Here is a 13,643-nt window from a genome sequence, read left to right on the forward strand (position 1 = left end):
AACTCACATGTTCTCTAGGACCAACCACAGCCTGCCAGGCTTTGCGTCTCAGCGGTACGTGCATCTCATGTCTCTATGACCTCAGACTCAGGAGAGATTTAACAGGCCAACTGTTTCCCTAAAGGCAGAGATTCTTCGTGTGGATTGGTCCCTAATTTCGTCATTCCCTTTACTTATCTAAGGCTTAACAGACCCTCTTCTAAGCTCCACCCCTGCTCTTGCTCACAAGGCTTTCTGGTTCAGGTTTGTCTCACCCTCTGTACCTTGAGCTCCTTATAGTATGAGTGTTTGTCTATCTCAATTTTCTTTCCTCAGGAATAATAACACAGTAGGAATTTAATCTGTTGAACATAAATGACCCCTCATAATAAAGAAATGGGCTCACTATATTAATGGGAGGAAGAGAGCTCAATATGCATTTTGCAGAATAATTGTGTTAATAAGATGGCAATCATTTTGAAGCAGTTATTAAGTTCTTGAGTCTTATTTTCATGAACAGGTAAACAAATTCAGTATCTAGTGCTCTCTATTTCTAGCTGATGTAACAAATCAACAGTGAGAGAGATCATATGCTCCCAAAGACACCGTTGACCTGCCCTAAGAACAGGGGACACCGCCAATTACAACGCCAGCTAAGCATTTCTCAGTCGGTTAGAGATGGTACATTCTTAACGTTGGACAGTACCACTGATTAGTACAGCATCAGATAATATATATTTAATACGTAAATGGGGTAATTTTGACAGAGTAATCAGTGCCCAGGTTTCTGAAACTGGAACAATAATCCTTAGCACTTTGCTTAGAGGCTGCGGAGAGGAGAGAAGGAAGCAACAGGCTTCAATGATGCTCGTTGCCGTGACACACCTGCAGACACAGTCTGCCCCAACCTTTCATGCAAGCTCCTCAGACACACTCCGCTGGAGCAGAAACTGTCCAGATGTGCTGTTTTCTCAACCTACCAATCAAGATAGCATGTACAACGTGGGCATTGTGATCTGTCTCCCTCTCTATTCTGTGGCTTCTACATTTTCTGCTTATCATAATTATATATGCCCTCTTTATTTGAGTTCTTTAATTAAATACTGTGTCTGAAATACCACTGGATACATTTTTGAGTGCCTGCCACACACTGTGCCAGGTTCTGTTCTTGGCATTGAGGATAATGTGGTAGAGAAAACAAAACCGTCTCTAATTTTCTAGAATCTATCACACATAAGGAAGACAAATAATGAGTAAAGAAAACTATGCACATAAAGCTTCAGGAGATGAGAAATACTGGGAGGGCAAACTGTGGACTGTGGAGCAAAGGCTCATCAGAGTAGCATGGCAGACACAATTCAGAAATAGAGAAGCCAGAGAAGACATCTTGGAGGAGATCTCATCTTAAAACACCATCGTTGCTCCCCACACAAGCAGAGCCAAAGGCATTGGTCAGTCAGAGTCATCTCCAGCTATTAACTTCTGGGGAAGCTCTGTGACAAAGCACAGTGACTTACATCCAGAAGATGTTCTGTAAATGGCTATTAGCTAATTAAATTTCCTCACACACTCANTGTGAAGTACACTCACCAGGAAACGACTGGGTTGTGCTAGTGATTCTCTAAGGATGGGAAAGATTTTATTCCTCATCAAAGATTTGCCCAAAGGACCAGCAACCACCTGAAGACATAGTGTTTCACCCGAGATGCTCTCCACCCACTGCGACATTGTGTGTTGACATCCAGCAGCTGTTGTTCATTTTGGACACTGATCCCTGTGGTGTGTCCTTTGGGTGATCAAGCTCACACGGAAGCTCTCTATAAAATATTCACAACGATTTGGACGCTCCTATTTTTCCATTGACATTTCTACCCCATCTTTGATCTTGACTTGATTTTACTTTTCCTTTGCTTCCCTCCACTATTTTACTTTTTATTACAACTGGACCTTTTCCGTTCTTCTTTGTATGCCACACAGCATCAGCCACATGTGCTCAAAGTCATAAAACTCACAGAATTCAAGCAAAAGATTGGTTTAAAGAAGAAGGTCTACATACTACCATTATTTTATTAGAAAAACAAAATTTTACAGGTCAAATCTATTTTTGTCAGAAAAACATGTTTTTCTGATCTAGGGATTATCAAAATTTACACTTCCTGAGGTCTATGACACACTCTTTGGTGTGAGATCCCACACCCCATTGCTGCCCTTTGAAGCATGGGATTTAAACCAAAGATATTTGAAATAGCCACATATATGTATACTTCTCTACACTATTCATTTCCAGTCATAAAAATAACCCTCAGAACAAATGAAAACTTTAAATCACCTTCTCCTCACAGTAAACCTATGAGGAGTAAGTAGCAAGGCTTAGTGAGCTTCTCAGACACAGTGAAAGCTCCCTGGGAACCAAGATGGCGGTGCCTTCCTGAACCACCCCTCTCCCAGTGCTCTCTCAAGTACCCACTAGGATAAGAAAGTCCTCCTTCCTCCTGTTATTTTGCCTAATCAGTGTGCTGCCATGTGAGAGCTGCAGCCATCTTGTTTCTTAGGAAAGGGACTTTCCTTGGGTCCCTGTCTTTCCAGATGTTATAGAAGTCTTCTCTACACGCAAACCAAGCAACTCGGGGTTAGCAGTGACTTTGAAATGTCTGAATCGTCAAGGAGTTTGCAAGAATTGAATTCTTTCCCTGAGTCTTTCCTGATCTTTGTGCATCCACTGTTTCTGAACTGCTGACATTTTCAGAACAGTTCCTATGACGAGTTTTAAAAAGAACAACTTTCTTACTGCTAGAAGATTATTTTATTTCACATGGTACATACAAAAGTTCTGTTTTCCTAAATTCAAAATCTCTGGTCCTATGACTGATGAATTCTTCAGAAACCATATGCCATCAGATAGGTGTCACAGTCATGTCCTGAAGAGATTTCTTTGGCTTATCTAGATGTTCTAACACAAACTGTCACAGGAGAGGAGCAGGACCAGGCCCTGGCCACACCGCACGTGAGGGGGGCAGGAGGGCCTGAGGACCCAGGGCTGGCTACACCCCAGTTACTTTCACTTCAATCCTAGTCACTTTGAGCTAGCACAATTTTGTCCCATGGTGTGGTCTCTGCTTCCGGCAGAAATGGAGCAAAACGATTTTTGATATCAATTCTAATTTCCTTTCTTCCAATTCTAATTTCCCTTCCCACTCAAAAATTTATTTGTTACAATTTATTTGATTCTGAAAGTTGTCACTGGAAAACAGTAAAGAAATAGAATCACCTATGTATTAGCTCAGGCCTCTCCCCTGCAACTCAGGACAGCTGGGTTCATTCCCGTCTCATGAGAAAAACATTTATAATACTGTCCGAGTCTATTTCATGATACAGGACAGCATATCACATAGTGGATACTTATAAAAAGAGTACATTTATTTCTCAAAGTTCTGCACACTGAGAAAGTCCACCATCCATGTCCTGGTATCTGGACAAGTCTTTCCCTCTGTGTCATCCATGGCAGAAGGCAAGAAGGAGAGAGGTAGAAAAGAAAAAGGAGAGAGAGAGAGAGAGAGAGAGAGAGAGAGAGAGAGAGAGAGAGAGAAAGAGAGAGAGAGAGAGAGAGAGAGAGAGAGAGAGAGAGAGAGAGAAACTCATCCTTTTATGGGAAACCCACTTCCTGCATACCACAAAGCCACTCTTCAGATTGTGCCATTACTTCACTCACCAAGTTCTATCCCGTGTGACATTATCACCTTGAAAAGATCCCACCTCTTGCACTGGGCCTTAAGCTCCAAAAACATGGAAACTGGAGAACAGGCTCATACCATGGAAATCACAGAGGAGAGGATACCAAGGTATGCAGAGCTCAGCATCCACTAATTCCAAGAAGTGTGCAGATACCTGAGAGATAAACAAACCAAGATCTCTGTAATGTAGATACCCAGTTCTCTTAATCACAGGAAAGTCCTTCCCGACAGGGAGAGTTGGGTTGTAATGAAGACAGAGTTCTGTAGTCTCCATGATAGGTCATAGAGACTAACCCGAGCAAGGGAACATCACTCGGATGCACAGTGAAACCAGTGTAGCAAATACTTCCCAGCAGCCTGCCCTGTCCTTGATACAGAAAACCTGTGTTTCTGATTACTTTCCCAAAGCTGGCATGAACTAGCAGGAGCTATTTCTCATGTATCCTTGCTTCTTTTTACCATAAAGTTGGTGTAAAATTATTGAATGGCCAACTAATGGTCAAGTAAAACATGAACAGAATTTCAGAATCAATACTTCACTCAAAAGTAGAAAGCTACGGTTATGCATGAAAATGGAACAAAGGGTTAGATATATTAGACTTGAAGATTGTGAAACCAAAACAAGAAGAATATATCTTGGAAGTCAATGGGAAACCAAAACCAGAACAATATGCCTTGCAGGTTAGTGGGGAAGCAAAACAGGAACAATACACCTTGCAGGTTAATAGTTCTGTTTGCAGTTAAGACAGTTAAGAAGGAACACTTTCCTGCTTCCCGTGTGTTACACCCTTGAATGTTAGACTTTCCATTGTAATTAAAAATAAGTTCCTGTTTCTTAGATCTGATGTAAACTGCAAAGCAGTCTTTTCAGTCTGCACTAAGCTTGTGAGCCCATTCCCATGATGTCCTTACCCAACTTTCTTCCCTTTCACTGTATCTTTCTAATAACGTGTAACAGTCTACTCTCTCACCATTGTGAACACCTATGTCCCTACAAGAGACTTTAAGAGGCTGACAGGGGCTAATCTCTCAAATCCCTTCTTAGGGGAGACAGCCGGCTGGCCAGTCCTGGTGCAACCAGAAATACAGCTTGCTTTAATTGGACAATCATGGATTTGTTGTTTTCTCTTTGAAATTCTCAGATGTAATTTACTTCTGAACTCTCAAAACTTGCAGCTCCATTTTACTCCACTTAACACTGAGGCANTCAGTGGGGAAGGCATTGTATTAAGTGCTGTAGAGATTAGTAGAGTTTGGGTCTACACTGACACTCTGGTTTCAGATAATATGAGTGTACTTTCTGCTTACATTTTAGCTCATGATAAAGAACTAATTATTTAAGCTCCTTATAGATACCTTCTCTGAAAAACAGCATAGTAAACTGCTTATTGGAAAATGGGGTTCCCCATAGTGAAGCATTGCCCACTACTCCAACAATGGAGGGAGCTAGTTGAGAAGTTTCTGTTGAGACTCCTGCTAGTGTTAGAGATGTCAGTGTGGAGACAGGACAGGACAGGACATAGTTGAACTGGGACAAAAACAGAGGGTCCTGATGTTCTGCGGAACATTCAGAAAAAAGAAAATGTGAGCTAGTCAATTTAACAGTGTGAGTCAGGGTGTTGCTCACACACACACACACACACACACACACACACACACACACACACACACACGAAGGGGGTAGAAAATAGTAAAGGGTTAAAAGAAGAAGCAGGAACGGAGAAAATAATATACAAATGAGCCAGCAAGCTTTAGCTGATAACTGTCTGGCTCTTTGTAGAAAAAAACCCCACCAATAGCTTAATATTTCTTCTTTCAAATCATTTCAATTTAAAACTACTATGCTATAAAAAAGAGGAATAAGTCTTTACAGATGTAATTTTAAAACATAATGTAGACACTTTTGAGCAAGGAAGATGCCATCCTTCTTAGTATTTGCTTTCCAACTCTCTGATGAGATAAATTCTCTACCAAGATTGAGATCACTCCATGGTAATTGATTAAAAGTGTTTCTGTAAGATAAAAACATCTCACAGGCATTTAGACACACATGGCTGTCTAAGATTTCTATGAATTATTCCATTTGTCTTGGCCGCTTCTGTCCTGTTATGTTGTCAGCCTCATTCCCACTGAATCCAGGATCCCTTCAGGACTGCAGGCAGCAAATTTCCTAAGCCAGTATCCTGTTCTTTGCCATAGGCCTTTGTTATAATAGGAAATCTGACTCAAGGAGTCTCACTAGATTCTGGTTAGGCACTCTTCAAAGAAAGTAAGTTGCCTGGAGTAAGATCCTTAGGACTGTGAGGTCAGCATAAAGGGAAGGAAATTGAGCTAGCTTTTTGTTAGTTTGCATGATGTTAACTGCTTAACACTCATTGGATAACTTTACTGTTTTAATCATCCAGAACTCTATGTAGAATTCTCAGATGCAAACAAAACAACCACAGGCAAGGCTACAGAACCTTCCTTGTAGAGACCTATGTTCCCTTGGTGACTGTACTAGATAGTTCTATGTCAACTTCACACAATGTAGTTATCAGCGTTGGGGTCACCTTACAAACCCCACGAACACCAATCCCAGACAGATTGGGACAGTTTATTGAGCATATGCTCCAGGACTGATCCATCAAAGCCACAATCTAGATTTGGGAACTGAAATGTGACACTGAGTTAGATTCTACAGTTTTTAAGCCTAAAATCCACACACATCTGGGCCAAGTTATTCCACCTATCAGGATTTAGGGATAGGGGAATTCCTTAGGAACATGTCATTGTACATTTACACTGTTCTCCTTGGTTGGGGTACTCAAGTGTGGCAGGAGACTTGCCTTGTCTAGTATTCATGTCTGAACTTGCCCACCAGGGTGTCAGTTACCTACATACTTGTTTCTTTCTACCAAATAGGATGTCAATTCCCAAGGGAGGTCTTGGAAACTTAAACTTTACTCAATCATTACTTAAAATGAAAGTCTTAATCCAAATGATTCTTTATATTGGTGCAGGTGTCTCTCTTAGATTGGGGTCCATTCCAGGGACAGCTTATACCATAAAAGCTTATACACAGGTGCAGGAAGTACTGTTGGGTTGGTTCGGGTCCATGCTTGTTGTAGGTAACTATGCACAACAGTTCTACTGACTTCTATCGTGACTGGTTTCCAAGGGCACAGAATATAACAGAATATGTAATCAACTTGGCATTGGAAAGTTTCCTAGCAACAGAAGAAACATATGAGAAAGTTTCCTTATGATGGGAGCCTAGTCTTGTACCTGTGTCTTAACATTTTACCTATGCCTTAATATTCCATCTAGGCCTTAATATTTTACCTATGCCCTAACAGAGGAGGAAGTCTTGGCTGAGACAAATGCCGCTATCATATCTGGCTGTTGACAAGTCCAGCATTTTCTCAATAAGTGATTGGTGGAGGAAGGCCCATCCCTTGTGAATGATGCCATCCCTGTGCTGGAGTTCCTAGTTCCTATAAGAAAGTAAGTTGAGCAAGCTATGAGGAGCAAGCCAGTAAGCAGCACTCCTCCATGACCTCTGCATCAGCTTCTGCCTCCAAATTCCTGTTCTGTCTGAGTTCCTGTCTGGACTTCCTTGGTGATGAACAGTGATGTGGAAGCATAGGCTGAACAAACCCTTTCCTCCTCAGGTTGCTTTGGTTACGGTGTCTCATCACAACAGTAGTAACCCTAAGTAAGACAGCTGAGGGCTGTCTCCTGCAAACTTTTGTCTGTACAATCTAATCTAGGTCTAGAATGCTTTCAGCCTCTGAGACCTCCTGCTGAATAAGCTCACCCTTTCTGGCACTTTCAGAACTCTGGCAGGCTGTTTAAAGCTGCTGTTCTGGCTCAAACACTTTTCTAAGCTGACTGATTTAATCTGGCTTTTTTTCCACTTCTGACTGAATTGCTCTGCTTGGTCTCAAACTAATTCTAGCAATCCGTTCTGATCTTCTGGCTCCTTCTCATTCACTGGCTCATTCAGTCTTCACTTGTGTCTAGCTTGTTTCCTCTTCAACCTGTCTCTGTAAAACTCTCCCAGAAAAACTGCCTCCCCCTTTAAGTCATCTCTCTATTCTCATGAGATTGAGGCATATCCTATTCTGTCAAATCTTTCTTTGGTTCGTCACTTTGTTTCCCAGTTAATTAGATACCCCTTTCAAACATGGGTGCTTCCTTCTACAAACTAACTTTACTTTCATTCTTTGGGATTAATGGTCTGTAATAAGGGCATGTTTGTATTCCAGCCAGAGGGATTAACAGTATGTGCTAAGGGCATGCCTGTATTCTGGCTAGAGTAGACATGTTGTTACATTAAAATCCCTCTACAGACCTTGAGTGTAATTACAGGAAGATGTAGATTTGTGTAATTGACAAGGATGTAGAAAGGACATTTGTTTATTGAATCCTGGAATCTATGGATGATGGTATTTTACCTGTGGGTTCTCTTAGAGGAATGGAGGGCTAATTCCTTTCTCACTCTAATTGAGTTTGTTCAGACTCAAACAAGGAAAAGCTAGTGAGGCAGACACAAAGGCACAACAATCAATATTACTAGTTATATCATTATTATCAATCTTTGGTTACAAGAGGACAGGGACAATTCTGAAGATAGCACAGACATGGCATTTGAACTACACATTGAGTCTAATTCCTTAGGGTTTTAAGTCTAATTTTAGGGAGGGGTTTATCTTGATGTAGACTTCCATACTCTCCTCCTTCTAAGTGAGATCATCTAAAATCACAAGCATCATCACATGTCACCATCCTTTCAAAAAGAAACGGCAAAGGAGAGAGATTTGCATAGCAGCACAACTTTGATACAAAGTTGTCTTAACAACAACAACAACAACAACAACAACAATATCCCTCAAGGAAGATGAGAACCCCAGAACAGCGTCTTGGGAAACATTGTCTACCACACTGCTCCTAGTTCTCTTTTCCTCTTCTTTGCCCCTCATTTTTCCCTCCCTGCCCTTGGTGTTCCCAACCTCTCCCATATCTCAGCTGCACCTTTTCCTCATTGACATACTTTCAAGAGGACTAAAGCCATCTCCTGGTGTTCATAAGTGAAAATCCATGGGGCATGCTGAGGAGAGAATATTCAGGCAGAAGTGAGACCATGGGAGTTACGGTTCACAAGGCAGAAGTTGTCTTGCGTTCCACCATACTGGTGAAGGTGAGCCACACGTGCACCATAAATAGCTACTGAGTAATCCCAGGCAAGGGATAAGCTGTGATCAGTAGTTTCACTTTCTGGGTAAACTGATTATTAATAATTTAAATTCCCAAATAGAAATCTTTATTCTTACAAACACCAAACCAAACAGAAAAATGCAGAATTTGGGGAAAAAAAACCCAACAAACCAACCAAACAAACAAAAACCCCCAAGATCTATAAAGCAACCTAAAAGAAAGAGATCAAACTGAACCTGTTCCTTGGTACAGGCAGAATCTCAGCCCAACAAGAGGAAAGCCTTGGCGCCGCCCTGTGGTCCCGAACCAGCTCAGACCGAGTCCCCGCAGCCACAGTCTCAGCCGCCCCCTGCTGGGCCGCCGCGGTCAGGCAGCTGCGGATTTAGGCACCGCGCGCCGGGCTAGTGACGTCACCTCTGCGCCAGGCCGAGGCCGGAAGTCAGCCGTTACTTCCGCACTCCGGTCCCTCCCGGGCGTCCAGAGGCGGAAGTGAAAGGTGTCTACCGCGAGCGTTGGTAGGAGCGCGGATGCAGTGTGTGGGCTGGGGCTGGGGAGCTGCTGGAGCCTTTGCGAGCGGCTTGCGAGTCTCTGCTAGACAAGGCGATGAGTGGCTAAAGGCCATTGCAGAACTGCCCCGAGGGAAGACGAGCCTTCGATGTGGGATTACGGCGGTTCTGAGTTTAGACTCATCAAGCCCTCCACACTTCATACAGCAAAGAGCTCGGCATTGGGTCGGAATTTGTAACTTTAGGGACAGTGCCCACCCTTAGGTTGTTGTATATATAGGGCATTACGAAATAATGTAACGTGGGATTCTGGTATTAAAGTGCGTTTGCGATTCCGCTACCTTCCCCCCATGCGTTGCTGTTTTCTTTTTATTATGACTGAGAAATGTTTAGTTTGCGAGAGGTCGTGCATCTCACAAAAATGATTTGACCTGGACTGACCTGGACTTCTTTATTCTCTACTACACTGGCGATATTTTTGCCTTTTTTCTTTTCCAAATTAGTGGTGTGGTGGTAGAAACATCGGTTTTTTTCCTTTTCTGGAGAGATCTAAAGTCTCTTATGACAAAGGCGACATCGAGATGTAGTTCTGTTCAAAACAAAACAAAACAACCCCTCTACACTTAAATGCTGTGTCAAAAGAGTAGCGGGATTGTGGAATTCCCAATGATTAGCAGTTTTCTTTAAACACCTGTTGTGGGATGGGGTGGGGTGGAGGGGACCGGACGGGACAGGGACAGGGACATAAATCTTCCTTCTTGAACCTCAGTAGTTACAGTCACCAAGATGTTGGTGATATTCACGAAATTTAACGAAGCTTAAGAAAATGGTTTATTTTAGAGGAAGATTGTAGGCAATTATTTGATATTTGCTTTTTTAAAAATTGTCTTGGGATAGTTAATTTGCCAGAGGTTACAAATTCAGCTCAACAATCTGTTTTTAAAAGGACATTGTGTTTATACAATGACTTGCAAATACAACTTGGGTTCAAGAAAATGACCCTTTTTCTTTTCTGAAAGAAAAGACAATTTAACTCAGAAAAGTGCCCGTGCTTTCCCGCCTGCGAGTGCGCTCATATGTGAGCTTTGAGTTTGATGATAGTAGTAGTAAGTACTGTGGGGAGAGAGCGTCTACTGAGAAGGTGATGGGAACATGAGAATTATGAGGAAAAACAATAGGACATGCTTCTAATGGAGAACACACACACACACACACACTCATGTGTGTGACATGAAAGTAAAAGAGGGACTTTGGGAAGATAGATACAGATTCCATTATTTGTTATGTCAATTAAAAATAATGAAAAGACAGCAAGGACACTGAGACTAGAATAGGCAGGAACAAGATTGTTGCTGTTTTGAGTGAAGTTGATTTGGTAAGGAAGAGAGAGAATGTAAAAACCTCCTGGGGGTGCTTACCACAATGGCATTAATCAGAGGAGCGCTACTTTGGGTGCTGCATAGATGCTCAGTTCAACTTTGTATGTTGATGCATTTAGAGAATATTTATTTGGAGGATAAGTTATATAAAGAGAAACGAAAATCTACTTGTGACAAGTCTAACAAACTAATAGATTTTTTTTTTTACCCTTAGGAGTCTTAGCAAACCTTTTTCTTATTTTATTGGTATTAGAATTTCTGTTGAATATTCTGTGTCGTGTTTATCGTTTACCATGGTGCTAATCATCTGAAAGGAATGAATTGTCTAGGGTAGTAATCTTCAAGCTTAGTATATGTATCCTTAGTGGCTGATTTTTAAAAATTTATTATTCAATATTGTATATGTTATAAAATGTATATAAAATAGAAATTGTCACAGGATAAGACAAGTATAGTTGAAAATTCATACTGTCTATTGGATAATTTTGCATGCTTATTTATAACGCTTCTTCTAAAACTTGGCTGACTGTAATGTGATAGTCTTCTGTCCAGTTATCCAGCAGAGGTCACCCATGAGCATCTGGAAGGGAAAAGGTTGAATTGTACATGCTAGAGCTTTCTTTCTTTCTTTTCTTTTTCTTTTTATATGTATATTTTATTAATTAATTGAGAATTTAATACAGTGTATTTTGATCACATTCACTCCACTCCTCCAGCTCCTCCTAGATTCACTTCCCATTCCATAACCATTGAACTTTTTGTTCTTGCTCTTTTTTTAAACCATTAAATTCAGTTAGTATTGTCTGTATTCATTTGGTTATATGGCCATCATCAGAATGTTTGATCTACTGGGGCCCACACCCTTGACTGGAAAAAAAAAATTAAAGGAGGACATGGCTGTTCCTGGATTTGGTGTAACAGAAGGGTGATTGTAGATATGAGGGAGAAAACAGCCAGAGGCATCTAGAAGGATCTAGAGTAGATATGAGTGGCAGACTGAGCTGGGCCATGTGAGGAGGGAGGAGAGGACAGGAAGAGAGGGCAACCTTGAGCAACAGCCAAGAGACAAAAAGGCCAAAAAGGACCAAAAGGCCTGGCGTTGCTGAAATGGCTGGAGGGGGATGGGCAGCCCAGCCTCTGACTGGAGAGTTCAGGGTAGAGGTGGAATATGCCAGCCAGGAGGACCCTGTAACAGATAAGGACTGAGGGATTATGGGAGAACCTGGCAGCCAGGACAACTTTGATATGTTTAATGAATACTTCAGCTAGTGTTCTTGGCAAACTCTTGTCCCAGGTTTAAGACCTAACAACTTTGAATTAGAAAATTAATTGCCCTCTCCTCCTTCCTGGTATTGGGGAATTGAACTCAAATCCTCATGCATGCTAAGGATATATAATGTACCACTAACCTATCTCTGAATTACACTCCATCCCTCAACTATATCACTATGAAGATGGAAATGAGTTTAGAATTATTGCATTGCAACCAAGGAAACAGTTTGGAAAACTGAGATAAATGTTGACATCTTTTGTCTACAGATGTGTGTGTGTGTGTGTGTGTGTATGTGTGTGTGTGCGCGTGCGTGAGATCCATTTAAAGGGTATTATAAATCTAAAAAAGACATTAAAGATGCAAATTAGATAATCTGAAGTGTTTATTTTTTAGAGCTACATTTAGAGTTTGAGGTAGCCAGAAGCAAAGAGATCTAGTGTCTGTGGCAGGTTCAGTTCAGACATCTGGCAAGTTGAAACTTGAATGGTAATTAAAGGGCCATTTCTTAGGAACAAGCCAAAGATGTCAGAAACCACAGAAAAGAGAAGAGATGGAGAGGAGTAAATGATTCTGGAGAGTCAAAGCAGGCACAATGAGCTAAAAGAACGATACAAGGGCAGGGCAGCATGGTGTTCTGCTTCTCTGTAAGTCAGAGGAAGAGCCTTGAGTCCATAGGGACCCAACAGAAGCCGTGAGGCAGGAGGTGGGTGCAGAACCAGGAGAGCTGGAGGGCCGGATGCTTTCTCCTGGAGAGGCCCCTTGCATTTAAAGGATCGGATATTGTCATTGGTTAGTCACATAATATTGTATGTTAACATTATATGTTATTTTACACAGCCTTTGAAAAACTTTGGGCTATCTGATGATTATGGCATCAAGAAACATCTGGTGTGTGAGAAGAAACTTTCTCTTTGATTTAAGAGGCTGGATGCTTCAGTATTCAGCAGAAGTTTTCCTCAAGTGGATTTCATTCAGGCCGTTTAGTGTGGAATGCGACAGTAAGGACAAGGAGTCTTTAGACGAGGAGAAGGAGGACCTGCTGAACAACTTAGTCACCATGGGCGTTGATATCGACATGGCAAGGAGGTGACAGCCTGGAGTTTTTAACAAGGCTGTTACGAATGAGCAGGAGCTGAAGATGTTCCTTCTGTCCAAGGGAGCTAGTGACAAAGTGATTGGTAGCATCATATCAAGATATCCACGAGCTATAACACGCACTCCCGAAAGTCTTTCAAAACGGTGGCATCTNTGGAGAAAGATTATGGCATCAGACCTTGAAATTGTAAATATTTTGGAGCGTTCTCCTGAATCCTTTTTTCGATCTAATAACAATCTAAACTTAGAGAATAATATAAAGTTCCTTTGCTCTGTTGGGTTGACTCATAAATGCCTCTGCCGACTGTTGACCAATGCTCCCAGAACCTTCTCCAACAGTCTGAATTTGAATAAGCAAATGGTTGAATTTTTGCAGGAGACNGGTATGTCCTTAGGTCACAATGATCCCAGAGATTTTGTCAGGAAGATAATTTCTAAAAATCCTTCCATCTTAATTCAGAGCACCAAACGTGTGAAAACT

General features: G+C 41.6%; 1 protein-coding gene across 1 annotated transcript; it reads left to right on the forward strand.

The window, feature by feature from the left end:
- Window positions 1-9,375: 9,375 nt before the first annotated feature.
- On the forward strand, window positions 9,376-13,643 carry Mterf1 (mitochondrial transcription termination factor 1; the record flags this gene model as incomplete). The annotated part of the gene is given in 2 exon segments (XM_021162110.2): window positions 9,376-9,424; window positions 12,905-13,643. A coding segment is annotated over 1 exon segment (714 nt), but the record flags the coding sequence as incomplete, so codon positions are not given.

The sequence above is a fragment of the Mus caroli genome, chromosome 5, assembly GCF_900094665.2.
Source record: "Mus caroli chromosome 5, CAROLI_EIJ_v1.1, whole genome shotgun sequence".
Taxonomy (NCBI): Eukaryota; Metazoa; Chordata; class Mammalia; order Rodentia; family Muridae; genus Mus; species Mus caroli.